Source organism: Xyrauchen texanus, chromosome 8 (genome assembly GCF_025860055.1).
Source record: "Xyrauchen texanus isolate HMW12.3.18 chromosome 8, RBS_HiC_50CHRs, whole genome shotgun sequence".
Taxonomy (NCBI): Eukaryota; Metazoa; Chordata; class Actinopteri; order Cypriniformes; family Catostomidae; genus Xyrauchen; species Xyrauchen texanus.
The window spans coordinates 31,920,535-31,943,581 of NC_068283.1; the positions used below are offsets into that span (position 1 = coordinate 31,920,535).

Genomic DNA, 23,047 nt, shown 5'->3' on the forward strand with positions numbered 1-23,047 from the left:
CACCAATTGAAATGAACTGGGCCTCACACAAGACCCATTTTTATCACACTTCATTAAAGGTGTATGTGTGTGTGATTATTAATATCAGACAGCCCCTCCCTCCATCCTTGGGCACAAGATAAGGAGTTTCCGTAGCAGTACAAGAATGATCCAAATGGACCATTCAATATATTATAAATATGTAAATTGGATCTTCTGATTAATCTGAACGATTCATGAGTTTTGGCCTAACCCTTTAGAGCTCTTCTGTATCATAAACACAACGAACACACTTTTGTAATAAAATGAGTTTTATTTACAAAAAGATAAACAAGAATAAATTACAAAAACAACATGGTACTAATATGCAAAAAGATAAAAGCAGAGGAATGCTGATCTCCTGGAAGCACAGGGAGGGTTCTCTCAATCTGGAACATGCAGATATACAGCTCTTATATCTGTGCAAGATTCAACATCTGGAACATGCAGATGCACGAAACTTGAAGAGAGGGTTTGCTCGTCAGAGCTAAACCTTGTCGCTGTATTTATCTCCCTGTCATAGGGATTCTGAACTTGCCATAGCAATAGTCTCTTGTAGTGAGACTTGGTACTTGGTCGATCTTCTTCTGTCTCTCGGATGGAGACCAAGAACATTGGAAGATCTGTTATCCTCTCTCTCATGTAGTGAGACTTAGCATGTTGGATGGTTTGTATTCTGTTACATCTCCTACCACTCAGGCCAGTGATTCAGAATTCACAATCGGGAACTTAGAACAAAGGTGTGATCTTCTGGAGGATAGTTTTATACCTTCCTGATGAGATTTCAGTTTGGTGCTTCTTGTTTCAGGGTTATGACTGGCTGCTGAGATTGGAGTGGACCCACACTGTGTGACTCATCCTCCCTTCTCTGTGGAACATTTGCATATTTTAAAGTACATAGTTAAAATAATGTCTTTAAAGCCTCATCTATGCATTGTTCCTTTTCAAAAATACTCTTAGCACTTTTCTGAACATATTAAGAACAAATATGACATTGAATGATTAAATATTTTGCATGCATCAATTTATACAACCGTAGTTCAGTTTGTGTGAACTATTGTGCTAATTGAACAAATGCAATTTACATTAACAGTTCTGTGAACAAACATGGAGTGGGTGTGTTGCAGTTGGTGTCCATGTTAGAAGATTTATCTTTGTGGCTTTGTTTCAACTTTTGCCACATGGATAGTTAATTCATCTTTGAGAGGTCTTAAAGAAATGTATGGTCTTTATCTAAACTCTGGACTTAGGTCAAACCTTAGGATGGGGGGCTTTAAGATGTTGCTAAGAAAACATTCATAGACCAATGAGTGGGCCTAATGCAGGGCCTAACTTTCTGAAGTATCTGCTAGTTGTCCAAGCAGCTTATCTGATGGTTGTGCTTGGCATTTGTTGTGTTTGTCCTGCCACGGTCCAGTCAAAATGGAGACACTCTTCTTTGCCTTGGCAGTTAGAGAGGGGCTCTGCCATAAAATGTCTCATGGAATGTCATCTGGTCCAATGGTTCACCACATAATCACGGCTCGAGATCATGGATAGTGTGCTGGGACATTGTCCTGCTGTTAGTGGAAAGACAATTCGGAACTCCATGGCAGATGCAGTCGGTGAGTTGTCAGCGTTAAATTATCTTGCTAGCTATAATTTCCATACAATATAAATTTGATATTCTAGATAACATGCATGTTTGTTTTAGGTTGTGAAATGGGCGGGGTGTGCGACGTTTTCACCAGGACAGCTATTAAAGCCGGGTTTTAGGCCAACACTGTGGGCCTTTTGGCCCGATGGTGGGAATGCAGAGCTATTTTGGTCTTGCAGATGGTGGTCTGAGGCTATTGGCCATGGAAAAGTGGCTCATGTAAGTCCTTACTCATATTGAGGTAGTTCTGAGGCAAAATGTCCACTGTCTGGCACTAAAAGTAAAATGTTCACCCAAACAGATTCTTAAGGTGAATGTGCTATTGAGATTTGAATCATTATTTGTTTGAACATGAATAAAATTCATTGTAGTTTTAGCGTCTAATGTTTATTTCAAGTAATTTAGCAAAAATGGAGGTATAGAAACTTGGTTCTATGAGAACAGATTTCAATGAATACTTTGATAATTATACTCATTTATTTATTATTATGCACAATATTTCATAAATATAATAAAAGTATTATATCAACAATAATCTTCACACAATATTGTATTAGACATTATTCACAGCTTTCTTCTCACATATGTGGTAAAGGAAATCAAAACCATGTGTTCAGATCAACTCCTTCCTATTATTGCCAATCAAAACAGACATATTTACTAAGATTCACTGTCTGCCTTTACTTGGTATAATTCATTTCTCAAAGACTAAAAGGACTGCCGGTGATAACTTAAGAACCCACAAATTTCTTTTCCAGAGGAAATGCATGGGAATGATGTAAATCAAACAAATAAACAAGAAATGCAATTTCAGATTAAACAGATTAATATGAAGATTAGAAAAGCATCCAGGTATAGATTTGACTTGCATTATCCAAACACAACAGCAAAATACAACAACAAAACAGCAATACAGTTCAAGCCCAAATAAAACTCAGTTACTCTTACATTAGGTTTGTGACAGAATTAAACAAGATTATAGATCTGTGATAAATCAGGAACTTCTGTAGGATTATCTGTAGGATTTATTTAGATAGGTTATAAGCTTTCTCATTAAGCATATGTCAAATGTACTGAAGCTTGCTTTGCAGCATTTGAAATGAGGTCCCTTTGTATGAGAACTGTTCTTACAGAAGCGTCCAGGTACAACATAAAGGATAAAAGATACATTAAAAAACAAAACTAATAATTTAAGAGACTGGAAAAATATCAGACAAAATCTCCACCAATGCTACGATGGGTAAGAAACAGTGATAAATGTAAGTATATCTTTGTCAAGCCTTAATTTAAGGGTTTGTACAAATTTGAGGCATCTATGAGAGCTGCATCATCTTCATAACTTATGGCAAAATGCATATAATCATTGTGAATACGTTATGCAAATGTTGCTTAAATTAATTTTAGCTCAGCTTCTACAATACACACCTAATTTATTTGTAAATTTATTCCATTTATGTCCCAATGTAGAACACCTGAGATATTTAAAGCCTAACAAAGTCAATGTAGATTTTAATCACAGTGTTTGTGCACAACATAAAATCTGACACTTATTCTGATTGGCTCCTGTAGTCTGAAGGTGTGGCAGTTGAGAGAAAGTGGGTGTGGTTTAGTCTTCGGACTTGCCCTCCAGAATGCTGTCGAAAGTGAAAGGCATGAAGTTGAAGCCCTGTCCAGTGTAGAATTTATTCTGGAACTCAACCCTACAAAAATGAAGTGGGAGTCAAGGTCGGTGGTTAAAACAAAATTATTGTATGGCAAAAAAATTATATACACACTGTCAAGCATGATTTTAAATAAATGAAGAAACAGCTTTCATTTTTTCCCTAATCATTAACAGTTTATTTGACCCCTAAATGGAAGGCCTTGAGGAATGTGCAGACTTTGTTACATTTTTTGCGGAAAACTCTATTGATTTCTGCATAATGGTTAATGGTAAATTTATTACATGGACCTGAGAGTACTACACTCTTATTAGTAAATGAAAGTAAAATCAAATTAACAAAAATATTTAATAAATGACCACACAAGGAGTGGGGGATGTGTAGAAATTTGTCAATTCTATTTCTTCCAATTCTATGGAAGTATGCAGAGCATTCCCTGAAGTTCATTGGATGCAGATTCCATGCTATATTCATTGATAGAGAGAGACAGAGAGTCATTTGTCTCTTATATGTCTCAGTTGCATACCTACAGCACAGTATTAACAAAAGGGGCCATTTGATAAGGTAAGCAGAGTTAAATACGGTGTGTATGTAATTTACCAGTGCAATCTTAGAGCGTGCAGGAAGGCTGACAGTCCTTCCATGATCAAAAGAATGAACACAGTCAGTGTAGCAAAGATGGCAAAGATGATTGACAGACCAAAGAATCCACCAAAATTTCTTGAGGCCAGGCCAATATGCATCACCATTGTCCATAAGACTTCAGAGAGCTCTGTAAGAAAAAAGCAGTCTTGTGAAGAAATCCTATAGGCAATTTATTGGAATGAGTACAGTAAATGTGTGTGTTTTTTACTTACGCGCATGGGCCAGGCTCAACGCCCAAAGCCGTAGATAAGATGCCGTGTTTGAGATGCAGCCTAAGCAATATTCTATAGTGTGAATGGCTTGATGCACTGCAACATCTGCAAAATTAAACTAGAAAGAGAGAGAGAGGGAGAGAGAAAGACAAGGAGTTCAGACTAATGATAATAAATGAACAGACACCAGGTTTAATCCCACTCCCAGCTCAATCACAGCATGATTACTGGTCCTGAATATCACAGGCCTGAGAACAGAATTACTGCCCAGATCCTTTCAGATCAACAGCCGGCACAAGAACACATCATTAGGTGTGATACATCAGAATCATTTTGGCTCACTGGACTGTCCCCATTTAATAATGGATGCTAAAACAAAAGGGAGTTAAAAAAGTCTTAAAAAGGATCTAAGGAACGTTATCTAGAATCTAGAGAAGAGAACCATCACCTATCACCCACAACAGGAGACTAACAGACAAGGAAGCCTGCAGCAACACACACACGTGTAACACACACACACACGCGTAACACACACAAGCACACACACGGCAGCAGTGCAAGAAGCTTTGTTTTAGTTACGGCACGCGCACACACACCAATAAAAAATGACAAACACATCCACACAGAGAGTAAGGAGTCTGCTCTTACCACTTCCTCCTCGGATTGCTTGAAACGTAATCGGACACATGCACAGATAGACATACACATAGGGTTAAAATAGAGTTAATGGCAGAGTTAGAATCTGAAGAGGAGAGTGAGGGGAAAAACAAGTATACAGAACACATTTTCGCAGAAAAATACAGTACTCCCCAAAAGTATCTGGACACACATACGAATGTCAAACAAAATTAAGATACAAAGTATTAAAACACTTTTCTGGATGGAACATGCCCACCTGTGTGAGCTTGAGGGGAACTAACTTCATACATCTACTACTAAAAATTACTTCATGACAGTTGGTTAAAAGTAATTGAAAAATGGCAACAAAAAATAAATAATAATAATTTTTAAAAAAGTGACGCTAGTTCTGAGAAAAGCTCTGGCACCACTTGTTTGTAGATGCCACTGGTTTGAAATATCATATATTTTTAAGTGCAGCTTATATGAACAAATACTTTTTGGGGCCCACTGTAAATGGCAAATGAGAGAGAGATAAACAATGCTGGAGTAAATTAACTCGAATGGCTGACTGTGTTTTACTGGCAGGACTGTTTGGAGCAGATAGAGGAACACCCTTTGGCACTAACGCACTGAAATTATCACAGCAACCCAGACATCTCAAAATATTGCAGGTAATTTTATAAATACTTTATTATCTGTCTCTATTTTATTTCCAAACAGGAGCCTCACAATTATCTGGGTGGGTGTTTGTTTAGTGTTTTGAGGCTGGTTGCCCTGGGATAAAGTGTCTGGGGGGGAGTGATAGTGCTGTTAAAGGGGGCTGACCCAATTTAGATCAGCAATGGTATGCATATCGCAGATCCAGTGAGTCACAGAATGGAATGCCCACTGAAGGCTGCTGAACCCACTGCCAACTGACTATACAGGAAAAAGTTGTGCATATACTATTATGATATCCACATTAATTATTGTCATAATAAAGATCAAAAGTAGTCATCAGGAGTAACAAATGTCATCACATGGGGTGTCAGACAAATATCTCATCTAGTATGCTCTTGAAAGACTTTTGTTAGACTGTATAAACTAATGCTACATGGAAACACAAAACATTTTAAAATACAAATGAATTCTAAATGATTAGGAGATGAGGAAAAACTGAGTATGGTCACAAAAAACACATTTGTGCATGGAACTACTTTCTTACGTGACGGATCAGAATCTGCCATAGTTAGTATTAATATATTAGGGCTGTCAATCGATTAAAACTTTTAATCAAATTAATTACATGGTGTCCCGATTAATTAATCGCATATATAAATATTTGCTGAGAAAGCCCCTCATATAACAATAATTCAATATATAATGATGAAATAATTATACATATAAGCCATTATACATTATATATATAATATTTAGATCATTAAAATGCATTACATTCTTGTGGTAGAAGAGTTAATCATTTATAAGACAATTCAAAAAGCGGCATTAGAATACAATGTATTGTTTACTACCATATTATTGATCATAATCCAATCATTGTCATACAGTTAACAGCAATCCATTTCACAAGTGTGTTTGTCAATCAGTTCAAGATTTATTATGAGGGCTTGTTTAAGGACCCGTCAATGTACACCTGCATCAGACATGCTTGTGTAGTGTCTCGGGTGCATTGCATCATAAACATGAAATTTTTAGGTCACTGTGTCAAGTTAAATATAGTTTACTACTTAGAACACATCTTGAGATCCCTTATTTCAAATTTGCACTCCATCAAGTGTTTTGAACGCAAGAACGTAACGCATGTTTGTGTTGTGTTGTCTGCTGGATGGTTGTTTTCTTCACTGTATAAACTGCATGTTACCACACAAGTTTCACTTACTGCCCCCTGGAGTAAACAGGTGGTACTACAAGCATGCATTTCTCAGGAATCTTCCTTATTACGGTCCGGGGGCATTGTGATTAATTGCGTACATTTTTTAACATGTTATTTTTTATAAAATGAATTGCACTGAATTAACGCGTTAAATAGAGAGCCCTAATATATATATATATATATATATATATATATATATATATATATATATATATATATATATATATATATAGAGAGAGAGAGAGAGAGAGAGAGAGAGAGAGAGAGAGAGAGAGAGAGAGAGAGAGAGAGAGCATGTGCGATCACCTGTTGATGATGCTGTAGTCTGCTAGTAAGCTTTCTGAAGATAATGTAATTTTGGCAAAATTCATCCTATTTTCTAAGTGGAAAAATAGATGTCCAAGTGGGAGTATTCCTCTCTATTTCGCGGTAACTGATGCGCAAGAGACTTTCACTAAATGTCCTCCACCAATTTGTCCTCTCCAATGTGGATATCCGGTAAGTGGTAAGTGCCTTGAGTTTGTTTAATTAATCAGTCTGTTGTGTCTCTCAGATGTGATGAGCCTTAATGCTGAAGTTGTTAGTTTAAAGCCATTTAAAGGGAATCCCTAGCTTTAGTAATGCAATACGAGCGATCACATAGTGTTTTTGTATGTAAATCCTGACTGACGCTGACTCTCTTCATGTCACCAACTGGCTAAAATTACACACATGTATTAGATAGATAGTATTTACATATTTTGCTTCATATTGACAATATATGATTTGAGAGAAAAAAAAAAAAAGATTGTTGCCTTACCTCAGGCTCTTCTTCTAAGTTCTCTGCAAGCTGATCATGTTGAATGATCTCAGTTTCATCCTCTGTGGGGCCATTACCCACACGGATTCCCCCAAAATTTTGTGTTCCCTACAGGAGAGATCATGGTCATGTGTAGGTAGGAGTTCAACTCAATTACCTAAATAACAATAATATAATCATATTGGTCTTTTGGGATTGAAACCTTTGTATAAATATTCATACATATTCTTAAAGGGATAGTTTAACCCAAAATGAAAAATCTCTCATCATTTACCCTAATGCCACTGCAGATGTGTATGACTTAATTTCTTCTGCTGAGCACAACGTTTTTAGAAAAATATCTCAGCTCTGTAGATCCATACAATGCAAGTGAATCGTGGCCAGAACTATGACACCAGAGTTTAAATCTATATATTCAGAAAAAATATGATAGGCGTGGGAAACAGATCAATATTTAAGCCATTCACTATAGATCTCCACCTTTGACAAGCCCTGACCAGTAGGTGGCAATATGTAAGTAGAATGTGAATCACCAAAAAACCATAAGAATTTTGAAGTGAAAATGGAGATATATAGTAAAAAATTACTTAAACATTGATCTGTTTCTCACCCATACCCATCATATCGCTTCTGAAGACATGGATTTAACCACTGGAGTTGTATGGATTTATTTTATGATGTCTTTACATGCTTTTTGAAGCTTCAAAGTTCTGGTCACCATTTACTTACATTGTTAGGAACCTACAGAGCTAAAAAAAAAAAAAAACCTTTGTCATTTACATCTTAGCTGGCATGAGGGTGAATAAACTGAGTAACTTTTTGGGTGAGCAAACAATTTAAGACCACATAATCAATGTACCAATGAATATTTGACCACAAGCCAACCAAACCACATTCCACATATTTTCTAATAATTACATGATAATACAAAAAACAGTATTTCAACAAATACAAAGTCATACAAAGTCATGCTTCTCTTCCTGTATGCCCCGATTGGGCACTTTGAATTATAGTTTGAATCTTACTGGTGTAAAGAGAGATATATTATTTTGTTTTTACTCCTTACCAGATTCTTTCTCCAGAGGTACTGTCTGCGCATTACTAGCGTCTTTATTATAAGCATACATGGCACACAGGCGATAGCTACAACAACTAACAAACACTGAATTCCCATCTACAAAAACAGAGAAAGGTGGAGAGAAATGTCAGCATAATGTTCTCACTTGCAAAAATATTCTGATAACATCACACTGTGGTCTTTGTGGGTACCTGTCCTCTGTATAATGGCTTGTTGGTCGGATCATTGTAGTTGAAGAGGAACATGTTAATGAAGGCTATAAGAAGACTGGGTGCATCTTTAGAGGTCTTGGCATCATAGGCCATCCATTTATAGAAGACGAGCAAAACCAGGTAGCCAAACAGACTGCTCATGAAAACAATCTCAGGAATAAAACCCAGGAAGATGTTCAGAGGCTTCTTGAAGTACCTTAACACACAGACAAACAGAAACTGAAATACCTGGCATTAATATGAATGCAAATGTAATGACAAAACATTAAAGGGGTAGGTCTTCCAAACAAGGAAATCATGTACAGACTAATGTATCTGCAAATCCTTAAAACTTTCTTTCTTTCATGGAACACAAAAGGAGACGATAGGCAGAAGGTTACAGGATTGAAAACCTCAGTGACCTTTCACTTTCATTGCATCTTTCAATGTAGTTACATTTTCACTGAGGCTGTCAGTCATTTTTGGATGAACGGACCATTAAAAGTGATAGTTCACCCAAAAATGAAAATTCTCTCATCATTTACAGAGTGGTGGTGGCGTAGTGGCTAAAGCACAGGGCTGTTAATCAGGAGGTCACAGGTTCTAACCCCACAGCCACCACCATTGTGTCCTTGAGCAAGGCACTTAACTCCAGGTTGCTCCGGGGGGATTGTCCCTGTAATAATTGCACTGTAAGTTGCTTTGGATAAAAGCGTCTGCCAGATGCATAAAATGTAAATTTACAGCCTCTCATGCCATCCTAAATGTTTATGACTTTCTTCTGCAAGACACAAATTATGATTTTTAGAAGAATATTTCAGCTCTGTAGGTCCATACATGAATGCATGTGAATGGGGGGCAAAATGTTGATGCTCCAAAAAGCACATAAAGGCAGTTTAAAAGTAATCCATTTGACTTCAGTGGTTAAAACCATGTCTTCAGAAGAGAGAGGATAGGTGTGGTGAGAAACATAATATTTAAGTCCTTTTTTACTAGAAATTTTTCTCCTTGCCCAGTAGGGGACGATATGCAAGAATGTGAATCACCAAAAACACAAGAAGAATGTGAAAATAAAAGTTAAAGTGGAAAGTTAAGGGAGGAGAATTTGTAGTACAAAAATGACTTATTGATCTGTTTCTCACCCACACCTACGGTATTGCTTCTGAAGACATGGATTTAACCACTGGAGTCTTATGGATTACCTTTATGGTGCTAACTTTTGATTTTTGGAGCTTAATGTTTGCACCCATTCACTTGCATTTTATAGACCAAAACAATTGAGAAATTCTTCTAAAAATCTTTATTTGAGTTCAGCAGATGAAAAAAAGTCATAAACATCTGGGATGGCATAAGGGTGAGCAAACAATGAGAATTTTTATTTTTGGGTGAACTATTAATGGTAATTAGTAATTTCATAAAATATTGATACATCAGTAACTGATCAGCACATTATTTTCATGATAAGTATTTAGAGACATTGATATATTAGCTATTAACATTAGCTGACATTTAAATTAGAAGCATAATATGTGTGCTTCACAATTTCACTGCTAGTTGGCCTTCATTTTAATGTAATCATATGTATTAGCTTTGGAAGACCACAAGGGGTTATCTAACATTTACTGTACTTAATACTGAAGGACGCATTTATGGGGTTCGGATTATTGACACGTGAAAGGGCATAGATCTCAAGCCTAATAAAACAAGAGAATGGACAAGTGCATACAGGTGATTGAAGAGACTGAGCGTGATGCCAAACAGCATGTGGATAACTCCAAGAATTATTGACATTTTCATCTTGAAGGAGTTCAGAAATGTCAGCTTGTTGGTGGCAATATTCCAGATCTGTGAGTGGGGGAAATATATATACTTTTGAATTGTTTCATTTTCCTCTAAATGTATTGAAGTTGCTTGAAAGATTACTCTTTGCCACAGAAATGAGAAATGAGGTGCTTACTGGGTCAATGCCAATGGGATAGGGTCCACCAAACACTCCTGGCTCAGCAGGGTCCAACTGTAAAATCCTGTTATCTTCCAAAGTCTTAAACCTGAATAAATGAATGAAAATTCAATGAAATAGGATGTTTCAAACAAAAAAACACCCTTAACTTAATGGTCATGCATATACACTCACCTAAAGGATTATTAGGAACACCATACTAATACTGTGTTTGACCCCCTTTCGCCTTCAGAACTGACTTAATTCTACGTGGCATTGATTCAACAAGGTGCTGAAAGCATTCTTTAGAAATGTTGGCCCATATCGATAGGATAGCATCTTGCAGTTGATGGAGATTTGTGGGATGCACATCCAGGGCACGAAGCTCCCGTTCCACCACATCCCAAAGATGCTCTATTGGGTTGAGATCTGGTGACTGTGGGGGCCAGTTTAGTACAGTGAACTCATTGTCATGTTCAAGAAACCAATTTGAAATGATTCGAGCTTTGTGACATGGTGCATTATCCTGCTGGAAGTAGCCATCAGAGGATGGGTACATGGTGGCCATAAAGGGATGGACATGGTCAGAAACAATGCTCAGGTAGGCCGTGGCATTTAAACGATGCCCAATTGGCACTAAGGGGCCTAAAGTGTGCCAAGAAAACATCTCCCACACTATTACACCACCACCACCACCAGCCTGCACAGTGGTAACAAGGCATGATGGATCCATGTTCTCATTCTGTTTACGCCAAATTCTGACTCTACCATCTGAATGTCTCAACAGAAATCGAGACTCATCAGACCAGGCAACATTTTTCCAGTCTTCAACTGTCCAATTTTGGTGAGCTCTTGCAAATTGTAGCCTCTTTTTCCTATTTGTAGTGGAGATGAGTGGTACCCGGTGGGGTCTTCTGCTGTTGTAGCCCATCCGCCTCAAGGTTGTGCGTGTTGTGGCTTCACAAATGCTTTGCTGCATACCTCGGTTGTAACGAGTGGTTATTTCAGGCAAAGTTGCTCTTCTATCAGCTTGAATCAGTCGGCCCATTCTCCTCTGACCTCTAGCATCAACAAGACATTTTCGCCCACAGGACTGCCGCATACTGGATGTTTTTCCTTTTTCACACCATTCTTTGTAAACCCTAGAAATGGTTGTGTGTGAAAATCCCAGTAACTGAGCAGATTTTGAAATACTCAGAACTTCCCGTCTGGCACCAACAACCATGCCACACTCAAAATTGCTTAAATCACCTTTCTTTCCCATTCTGACATTCAGTTTGGAGTTCAGGAGATTGTCTTGACCAGGACCATACCCCTAAATGCATTGAAGCAACTGCCATGTGATTGGTTGATTAGATAATTGCATTAATGAGAAATTGAACAGGTGTTCCTAATAATCCTTTAGGTGAGTGTAGATCGGACAGTGATTTAACTGAGTCATTTAAACAAGTGGCTAATTAATAAGCAATCAAACAAAAATATATCTGCAAGGAGCGATGTTGGGCCCAAGCACAATCGGTCCATTTCCACCTTGTTGCTTTCGGAAAACAATGCAAGAAAAAAAAAATTGTCAAAAAAAAAATTTCACTTCCATGAATTCACACATTCTCTGAGTTGGTTTTCAAGATTGTTGGAGATCGAGAATCAGATTGATTATCTGGAGTCATTGGAGAGGGAACTAGCTGCTAACCTGCCAAGGGAGATTTGGAACACGTCTGGGAAAAATTGGGAGGATTTTGAGATCTTAATCGACAAAACAACGATTGAATTGTAGGAATTCCTGAGCATGAGGAAGGCAGAGATATGGTAAAATTCCTAGACGGGCTCTTCCCGTGTCTGCTTGGAGATCCACAGAGGTAGACAGGCCCCCATCAATTCTGGTCAAATTTCTGAGATCATCTGATAAAGATCTTTACGCGAGGGATCCTGTACATTACAGGAAAGCTTTCTTGGAAGAACCACAGCATTTTCTTGTTCCCAAACTTTGCGAATTCTACAAGAGAGAAACGTGAACGATTCAAGGAATGCAAGAAACTCTTACATCAACGGATGCTTTTGCTCTGATGTTTCCAGCCAAACTGAAAATATATACCAAGGATGGCCATAGAGAATTTACATGACTATAGCAAGCATTGTCCTTCATAAAAACATTGGAATGAGTAAGCTATTTGGTGATTAGAAATTTCTTGTACTGTCCCGTACTTTTTGCACATGTTTGCATGTGCACTTTATATAGGTATATATAGGTATTTTATATAGGTATTTTATTTAGTTGTGTAGTCTCATGTGGTTCTGTGTTTGTCCTATGTTGTATTTATGTAGCACCATGGTCCTGGAGGAACATTGTCTCTTAATAATAATAATCCTGGGGGCCTGGGTAGATCAGCGAGTATTGATGCAAACTACCAACCCTGGAGTCGTGAGTTTGAATGCAGGGTGTGCTCAGTGACACCAGCCAGGTCTCCTAAGCGACCAAATTGGCCCGGTTGCTAGGGAGGGTAGAGTCACATGGGGTAACCTCCTTGTGGTCGAGATTAGGGGTTCACGCTCTCAATGGGGTGCGTGGTAATTTGTGCGTGAATTGAGGAAAGTAGCATGAGCCTCTACATGCTGGGAGTCTCTGCGGTGTCATGCACAACAAACCACGTGATAAGATGTGCAGATTGACTGTCTCAAAAACAGAAGCAACTGATGGGAGAACAGGGGATAAAATAAAAAATACAATAATAATCCTTAGAAGTACAATAGGACCTCTGCACTTTCAGTGCTTGGGCCCTAATAATAATAATCCTTAGAAGAACAATAGGGCCTCCACACTTTCAATGCTTGGACCCAAATGAAGTAAAAAAGAGAACCCTTAGAGCTGAGTGAGATGTGTCTGGCTTAAAGGGCACCTATTATGGAATTTTGAAAATTACCTTTCATGTAGTGTGTAACATAGATTTAAGTGAACAAAAACATCCTGCAAAGTTTTATATATGAAAGTTCACCGTAAAAAAAGTTATTGTCTCTCAAAAGTAAGAGTCGACTCTGAGTCAATGTAATGAATCGTTTTTCCAATGAGTCATTTTCCTTTTCGTTGTGACGTCAAGACGGAAAATTATCAAATTGGCCGCGCCCACTCATTGCGTACGCAGACACCAGGGGAAACTTGAAAACATCATGTCGACAACAAGACGCTGTGTTCTGAAGTGCATATCAAAAGCGACCTTTTTTTCACTGCCCAGGGACGAGCATGTGACGAATCAGTGGCTAGAGTTTATATTTACAACTATACCACACAAGTATAGCCCGAACCTTGTGCTGTGTTCGCGTCATTTTAATGACAATTGCTTTACGAACATGAATGCTTTCAAGTGTGGATTCGCGAGCCGGAAGATACTGAAGGAAGGTTCAGTACCAAGTTTATTTGGATCAGCTTCCTCCTCCGAATCACAACCTGTAAGTATTATTAATAATTGTTGCTTTTGTGTGTTTTTTAGCATGCTTAATAAGTATTTGTGGGTGTTGTGTAAGTTACGCTCAGCGCAGCTTCTAGGTCTCCAATGTCGATTTTTTTTAAATAGGTGAAATGTTTGTCGATGTTATTGGAGTTGTCATAAAGAATAGAGCAATAACTTGTAGTAATGCAGTGCTTTACCAATATGTTTATGCGTTGGGCTAAAGCAAACAATAACTGATTGGGTGTTTACCACCGAACTTTGGGCTATGATCGCTAACTTCTCTGATTTTGATTTTTTTACTACAAAGCGGTGATGGGCGTTCCGTTTCCGACAATCTTTGCACAGAGTATACCAATCACAACCGACTGGGTCATCTGACCAATCACCGCAGATTAGCGTCACGCAAAGGAGGGGTTTGGAAAAATGAGTCGTTGAACGAATCATTTGGGAGTCGGTGAGCAAATCAGGTAAACATAAATGCATATTATAAGACAACAAAAGTGTTTTTTGTCATTGCATTCATGTAAAACTGTTGTTGGGGACTCCCAAAACAATATTAGGAACATTTTAAATGCCATAATAGGTGCCCTTTAATGTAAAACAAATGTGTCAGAATGAACAACTTACGTCCAGTTGGCTCCTCCATCTCTAAACATGGGTCTGACACTCCAGCCCGAGCCGAAGACATTGAGAGATTTGGAGAAACAGTCATTATATATTATTCCAGTATACACCGAAAATACTCCCATCAGGAGAATAATATAACGGCCTGCAAACACCATGGTAAACATCTAGAGAGAGAGAGAGAGAGAGAGAGAGAGAGAAAACTTTCACTTGTGATGGTCCAAAATCAGGTAATTTATCGTATACTAAACCAGAGCAAAATGCTCCAATAATCTGAATGGAAGAACATAACTATAGTGTATATAGAATTCCTTCTATGTTTAATGCTATGGCACCAATTTGAAGGAAAAAGGAATGGATGGATTAATAGATGAATACCTCATTGTCATTTTTCTGGGAAATTAATCGTCTCTCTCGCAGGACCAGATAAAGTGCAGCACAGGTCATGAGGACACCATGACCCAGATCCCCAAACATGACCGCAAACAAGAAGGGGAAGGTGATGATGGTGTATGGAGCTGAGCACAAACAAGGAGAATGAGCAATCGTTTGTTCATTATTTCTATTTGTTTGAATGTAATGTAAATGGAGCAAACAATATGTTGTGATACCCATGAAAACATGTATGCAACACGAGAACTCTCAACACCCATTCTATTCTAGAGCTCATTTTAGTCATTTCACAGGTCTTTTGAGTCTTGCTCTGCATTTTAAGGCTAAATATCAAGATTACCTGGGTTGATTTCCCGGTAGTTGCCAATACCATAGGCATCAACGATGTTTTGAAAGCCAGAGGTGAATTTGTTGGTTTTGTTGTAAGTGGGTGGGGTCTGTTTGGTCTGCATTCTGTTCAGGATGGAGGGAACAGTGGATCCACTTCTCTCCTGCATGAAATAGAGTGGAATTTGCTATGCATGAAAATACATGTTCCAGTACATGCAACTCTACAATGCATTTACGCAAAAGTTTTTCTATCTTCTGAAATAATGGTTCTCTTTTAGGTCACTGTAAACTCTGCTTGATTCTTGCAAAAGCTTCCTTTTTATGTAGGGAGTCTAGTTAGTCTGTATATACAGTTAAGTCAGAAGTTTACATACACCTCAGCCAAATACATTTAAACTCAGTTTTCATATTTCCTGACATTTAATCATATAAAATATTCACAGTCTTCTCTAATTTATTTTAATAGTAGAGAGAATGATTTATTTAAACTTTTATTTCTTTTATCACATTCCCAGTGGGTCAGAAGTTTACATACACTTTGTTAGCATTTGGCAGCATTGCCTTTAAATAGTTTAACTTGGGTCAAATATTTTGAGTAGCCTTCCACAAGCTTCTCACAATAAGATGCTGGAATTTTGGCCCATTCCTCCAGACAGAACTGGTGTAACTGAGTCAGGTATATAGGCCTCCTTTGTTCGCACACGCTTTTTCAGATTGAGATCAGGGCTTTGTGGTGGCAAGTCCAATACCTTGACTTTGTTGCCTTTAAGCCATTTTGCCACAACTTTGAAGGTATACTTGGGGTCATTGTCCATTTGCGACCAAGCTTTAACTTCATGGCTGAAGTCTTGAGATGTTACTTCAATATATCCACATAAATTTCCTTCCTCGTGATGCAATCTATTTTGGGAAGTACACCAGTCCCTCATGCAGCAAAGCACCCCCACAACATGATGCTGCCACCCCAATGCTTCACGGTTTGGATGGTTTTCATCAGCTTGCAAGCCTCACCTTTTTTTCCTCCAAACATAACGATGAACATTCTGGCCAAAAAGCTCAAAATTTCTTTCATCAGATCAGAGGACATTTCTCTCAAGATCTTTGACCCCATGTGCACTTGCAAACTGTAGTCTGGCATTTTTATGTCGGTTTTGGAGCAGTGGCTTCTTCCTTGCTGAGTGATTCCTTGATATAGGACTCGTTTTACTGTGGATATAGATACTGTACATATCTACCTGTTTCCTCCAGCATCTTCACAAGGTCCTTTGCTGTAGTTCTAGGATTGATTTGCACTTTTCACACAAAACTATGTTCATCCCTAAGAGACCGAATGAGTCTCCTTGAGCGGTATGATGGCTGTGTGATCCCATGGTGTTTATACTTGCTTACAAATGATTGTACAGATTAAAGTGGTACATTCAGGAGATTGGAAATTGCTCTCAAGGATGAACCAGACTTGTGGAGGTCCACAATAATTTTTCTGAGGTCTTGGCTGATTTCTTTTGATTTTCTGGCACTGAGTTTGAAGGTAGGTCTTAATATACATCCACAGGTACACCTCCAATTCAGTACACCTATCAAAATCAAATCAAACTGGCTAATTGTCTAAAGGCTTCACATACTTTTCTTGAATTGAACTGCTTAAAGGCACAGTAAACTTAGTGTATGTAAACTTCTGACCCACTGGAATTATGATAAAATTAATCAGAAGTGAAACAATCTCTCTGTAAAGAATTGTTAGAAAAATTACTTGTGTTACTTGTTCCTAAACAACTTGCCAAAACTATAGTTTGCTAATATGAAATCTGTGGAATGGTTAAAAAAATGAGTTGCAGTGTAAATAAACGTATAACTTCAACTGTAACATGAACTGAAGAGTCAAACTCTACAGTGTGCTTAAGATAGTGTGGAAGTAATGTGCAAGACAGCTGGTATTAATAGCTCCTAGTTAAATAAGGCATGAGGAAGAATACCATGAGTAAGGATAGTCTTTGAACTAGCACACAAGCAAAATCCCTCACATTTCAACACACTGCCTACGTGGACTTAACACTATAACACAGCAGAATCTGAGATACTGTGTGTACAGACGGATTTTAATTGCCTTTACTGCCTAACATTAGGGTTGCATTTAAAAGAATTTAAAATTGTCCTCAATATTCTGCAAGACTCCATCTGTATAAATATACAGATTATATTGTATATTCTTAACCCTACATAGACAGAAAAACAAACACATATGAACAGAAGGTTTGTGCAAGTAGCTAATCCCCTTAAGCTGTGCTTATTACGAGGTTTACATTCCAGTGACCCTCTGATCTTTACACTACAACCTCTCACTGCATGGATTGCAGGTATAACACGCACTCTGCACCCACCTTCCTACTATATAATGTGTTAGAATATGGATCTCACAGAGGCATCCCTAATATGCATTTTGCTGTGAATAAACTATGAGAAGCTAGAATCTATTGCTAAAGAGATCTTGCACCCATCCATTGCGCACACGCACGCACGCACACACACACACACACTCTCAAATTTTCCTGACAGAAGGGCATACACGGTCTTTATTTAGAACACACTGAAAAGTGAGAGAGTGGATGGGCACTCCTATATCTCATTCATCTTTTCATCCATTTATCCATCAGAGCAGAGGTGATGGACATAGTGCATTTATGGCACTCTGAGAGACAAGGGTTGGGTTTCAGTTGCTCTTGACCACAGGGAACAGCACACTTTGATCTAAGAGGGCTCATGACTCAATATATAAGCATCCGGGCATTCCGTCCTTACGCTCCGTCTCTTGTTTGCATGTGTGTGAGAGTGCCATGGGATAATGAGAGCTAAAGTCCTGTTTCACAAAATGTGAGTCATTATATATGTTATGACAAGAACAAACCGGACACTCCTTAGAGACAACACGTGTGTAGCATTAATACATGTGGATTAACAAACCAATGATAACACCCTAATAAGGACTCGTGTACCCCTAATACATACCCCAAAAATACACATAACATATAATCTTTAAAATATCTTTAATCTACCAAAGTTTTACTCCACCTGTATTATTCTCTGTATACACTGATGAGCCAAAAACATTATGACCACTTGCCTAATATGCTGTTGGTCCTGTAAATTGTGAGGTGGAGCTGCCGTGGATCGGACTTGTTGGTCCAGCACATCCTGCAGTTGCTCAATTGGATCGAGATCTGTGGAATTTGGAGGCCAGGGCAACACATTGAACTGTTCATCATGTTCCTCAAACCATTCCCGAACAATTTGTGAAGTGTGGCAGGGCCGATTATCCTGCTGAAAGAGGCCAATGCCATTAAGGAAAACCATTGCCTTGAAAGGATGTACCTGGTCTGCAACAATGTTTAGGTAGGTGGCACATGTCAAATTGACATCCACATGAATGGCCGGACCTGGATTTCCCGGAACAGTGCTATCACTTCCCCAGGTAAACGGCACACACATACATGGCCGTACATGTGATGTAAAAGAAAACGCATCTCGTCGGACCAGGCAACCTCCTTCCACTGCTTAAAGGTCAAGTTCCGATGCTCGCGTACCCATTGTAGACGCTTTCGACGGTGGACAGTCTGCGGTTACACAGCCCAATATGTAGCAGGGTGTGATGCACTGTGTATTGTGACACATTCCTCCAATAACCATCATAAAAATGTTGTATGACGTGTGCCACAGTAGTCATTCTGTCAGTTCGCACAAGATGGTATAGCCTTCGTTGCCCTCATGCATCGATGAGCCTTGGGCAACAACCTGTTGCCGGTTTGTCCCTCCTTGGACCACTGTCGGAAGGAACTCACCACTGTCAGTTTGTCCAGATACTCAGGTGACATTTCACACCAAGCTTTCAATTTATTTGATATAAAATGACTTTATTTTTTTTTTTAAATAGTGATGGTGCTGTTTTATTACATCAGTAATGTCCTATAATTTATGACTATAATTTGTGATCCGTTGAATGCCACTTTGGTGAATTCAAATACCAATTTCCTTCTGAAACAGCAAAATCTGTACATTATTCTAAACTTTTGGCCACCAATGTGTGTTATATATATATATATATATTTATTAGGGCTGTCAATCGATTAAATGTTTTAATCGAATTAATTACATGGTGTCTCGATTAATTAATCGCGATCAATCACATTTAATCGCATATACAAATATTTGCTGAGAAAGCAAAATATTCAGATAATTAAAATACATTACATTCATATATATATATATATATATATATATATATATATATATATATATATATAGAGAGATGTTAAAATTTGCTTACCAATTCATTCAGATAACAATTTCTGTAAATCACTCTTAAGCTGCACTCACACTGCCAGTGACAACGCGCGAGACAGCGACACCATCTCATTCGTTTTCAATTAAATCAAAGCGACACGAGCTGTCAGGACCATTGGCGAACAGATGCGGACGTGTCCAGCGGCGCGACAAAGTTGAGATAAGTTTAACTTTATTCAAATGAAGAGTGACTTACGGGAGCGACAGCCAATACGAGAGAAGACGGTAGAGCTCACGTGATCCTTCTCTCTCTCTCAGCTCCTGCAGTGATGGAAAGATCAGGGGACCCACCCTCTGCAGCAGCTCATCAAACTGGGTCCTGTCAAGCATGAAGTACTGCTGGAACCGGACTTCATCCAGTCGCAGCTCCTGCACCAGCCGGTGGTACTCGGTGGTACTCACCGTGCTGACTCCGAGATTTATTGGTTTTGTGGACCCAGACAGACCGCCGTTTGTGTTTTTGCCGCAGATAAACAGCCGCTATGACAAAGAGCACGCCTTGTTTCATCTTTGATATAAAGCATTTTATGTACTGATTCCATTTATATTTATTCTTTTCCCTCCAAAATGTTTGTTTTTAGCAGCAAGAAAACTGATTCGCTGTCAACAGCAATGGAATGGCATCCGTGAATGTCATTTATAAACGTTACTAGGTAACCGCTAGTGGGAATGCCCACTAGCGACCTAACCGCCAGCCACTGGCGACCTGCAGCGACAAAGTCGCTGGCAGTGTGAATGCAGCTTTAGGTGGCAGCAAATCAACATCTTTCATGTGTTTGAGTCATTAAACCGTTGATAAAGCACAGAGGCCGAAACAAGTCGAATTATACTTTATTCAAAGAAGCGTACTACTAAGAGACAGTGTTTAAATATCATAAGTGTTTCCCCTGCAAATGAAAACAAAGCATATCATTTTGTGAACTGCTGTGCATGACCATCAAGCAATATACAAAAAAGACAACATAGCCTGAAAGTAATTACAGGTTTTAATTACATCCTGATGTAATTGTAATATCAATAATCACTTTTACTCTTAATTAATCCAGCTCCTTTCTCTCCTTGTTAAACAGGATTACCAAACTAAATGAGTGAAATGCCTCCTCTGCCAATCGGTCATAATAAGACGCTGATCCTTGCTCATTCATAAATTGAATGAGAAAATGGGGCGTATTAGTTCAGTGGCTCAAACCAATGATATGCTCCTTCACAGCCCACACTCCAATGCTATTGGCTCACAATACAGTCAGTCTTTACATGTGGGAAAAGTAACCAAAGTGCCTCACGATTCAAACTGCAGTGTTGCGGCTGCAGCTGTTTAGAACAGTTACGTTCTGATTGTGAAGGTGACTTTTACTGAGGAGTGGCTTCCGTCAGGCCACTCTACCATACAGGCCTGATTGGTGGAGTGCTGCAGAGATGGTTGTTCTTCTGGAAGAGAAACACTGGAGCTCTGTCAGAGTGACCATTGGGTTCTTGGTCACCTCCCTGACTACATTTACATTTACATTTATGCATTTGGCAGACGCTTTTATCCAAAGCGACTTACAGTGCACTTATTACAGGGACAATCCCCCCGGAGCAACCTGGAGTTAAGTGCCTTGCTCAAGGTACTAAGGTCCTTCTCCCCCAATCGCTTAGTTTGGCTGGGCAGCCAGCTCTAGGCAGAGTGCTGGTGGTTCCAAACTTCATCCATTTATGGATGATGGGGACCACTGTGCTCATTGGGACCTTCAATGCTGAAGAAATTTTTCTGTACCCTTCCCCAGATCTGTGCCTCAATACAATCCTGTCTCGGAGGTCTACAGACAATTCCTTGGACTTCATGGCTTGGTTTGTGCTCTGACATGCACTGTTAACTGTGGGACCTTATATAGACAGGTGTATGCCTTTCCAAATAATGTCCAATCAACTGAATTTACCACAGGTGGACTCCAATCAAGTTGTACAAACATCTCAAGTATGATCAGTGGAAACAGGATGCACCTGAGCTCAATTTTGAGTGTCATGTCAAAGGCTGTGAATACTTTTGTACATGCAATTGTTTTTTTCTTTTTAACACATTTGCAAAGATTTCAAACAAACTTATTCACACTGTCATTATGGGGTATTGTTTGTAGAATTTTGAGGAAAATAATGAATTTAATAAATTTTGGAATAAGACTGTAACATAACAAAATGTGGAAAAAGTGAATTGCTGTGAATACTTTCCGGATGCACTGTAGTATTAAAACTAGCAAAGTGCACAGAGCTCGCTGTTCCTCGCATGGAGTCATGTGACCTTTGGTTGTCAGGTGCTTTAACAGATTCCTTCTACTGTTAATGTGCTTGAGTGATGTTTAAACCCAGCTCATAACTTTCATTTTACTTATTAATTAATGTGTCATATGTCATGTAAGTTTACATTCCCAGTTTGCAAAACAACTTGTCCAAAGCATCAAGCAAGTCATTATTACTTTCAATTGTCAAAATTTTTTAAATGAAATAAATAAAAAAAAATACAAATATTCATGGAGTGAAGTAAACAAATGGAGTACCACAATAAAATATTGTTGATCACAGTTTCTGCAGGTTTTTCGCTATAAAAAACCCCCCAAAAACTTAAATTCATTAGCTGGTCAATACAAACCAATGATGCTACTTGGATGATTATGGACATGTTTTTTTATATGTTATTGTGCATTTGTGTTTTCTTTTTTAAATAAGTTAATACAACATTAAAAACTAAATTAATTCATTAAGAATGCATGTAGACTAAAGTATGTAGCCTATATTGTGACCCTTCTCTTTAGTCACTTGCTTTCCAGCAAGATGTGACGCAATAGACCAATGCTTTTGCAATATCACTGCTTATGTCAAACACGGAAGAGGTGGCAAAAACTATGCATAAAATGTCAACTTTTATCAGATTACATTGTTGAAAAATGATTCCGAAGGCTCTCGTTGACTGCTGTGGCTTCAAGCCATCAACAGAGCTGACTGAACTGAGATCATTTCAACTCAATAGCAAACATGATTACATGTTTGTTATTAACTTATTTCATTATAGTACTTTTATCGCTAAGAATATGTTTGTATTTATGATGGTTTTGTGTAAAATTTTAGTTTAATCATCTAATCTAATGCAACAGTCAATTGGCTTTCTGCCACCACACTGCACATGCGCTGACATTTTTGTAAACAAGAGGATTGGTCTATAGACCTTAATCACAGTAGTGCCATGTTTGATTTGAGGGATAGACTTACAGTCTC

The 23,047-nt window shown here is 38.4% G+C and overlaps 1 protein-coding gene across 4 annotated transcripts in view; it reads right to left on the minus strand.

The window, feature by feature from the left end:
• Positions 1-2,117: 2,117 nt before the first annotated feature.
• Positions 2,118-23,047, minus strand: part of LOC127648462 (V-type proton ATPase 116 kDa subunit a 1-like) — a 52,618-nt gene continuing 31,688 nt past the window's right edge. For 2 of the 4 annotated variants that reach the window (XM_052133145.1, XM_052133143.1), the window contains 12 exons: positions 15,474-15,624; positions 15,119-15,258; positions 14,744-14,907; positions 10,692-10,782; positions 10,461-10,579; positions 8,735-8,951; positions 8,532-8,639; positions 7,466-7,573; positions 4,821-4,838; positions 4,173-4,290; positions 3,916-4,087; positions 2,118-3,354 (listed from right to left, as the gene is read on the minus strand). In XM_052133145.1, coding sequence (XP_051989105.1) covers positions 3,261-3,354; positions 3,916-4,087; positions 4,173-4,290; positions 4,821-4,838; positions 7,466-7,573; positions 8,532-8,639; positions 8,735-8,951; positions 10,461-10,579; positions 10,692-10,782; positions 14,744-14,907; positions 15,119-15,258; positions 15,474-15,624 — 1,500 coding nt within the window. In that variant the 3' untranslated portion in view covers positions 2,118-3,260. The remainder of the gene's footprint in view (positions 3,355-3,915; positions 4,088-4,172; positions 4,291-4,820; positions 4,839-7,465; positions 7,574-8,531; positions 8,640-8,734; positions 8,952-10,460; positions 10,580-10,691; positions 10,783-14,743; positions 14,908-15,118; positions 15,259-15,473; positions 15,625-23,047) is intronic. The other 2 variants (XM_052133146.1, XM_052133144.1) reach the window with 1 other exon arrangement.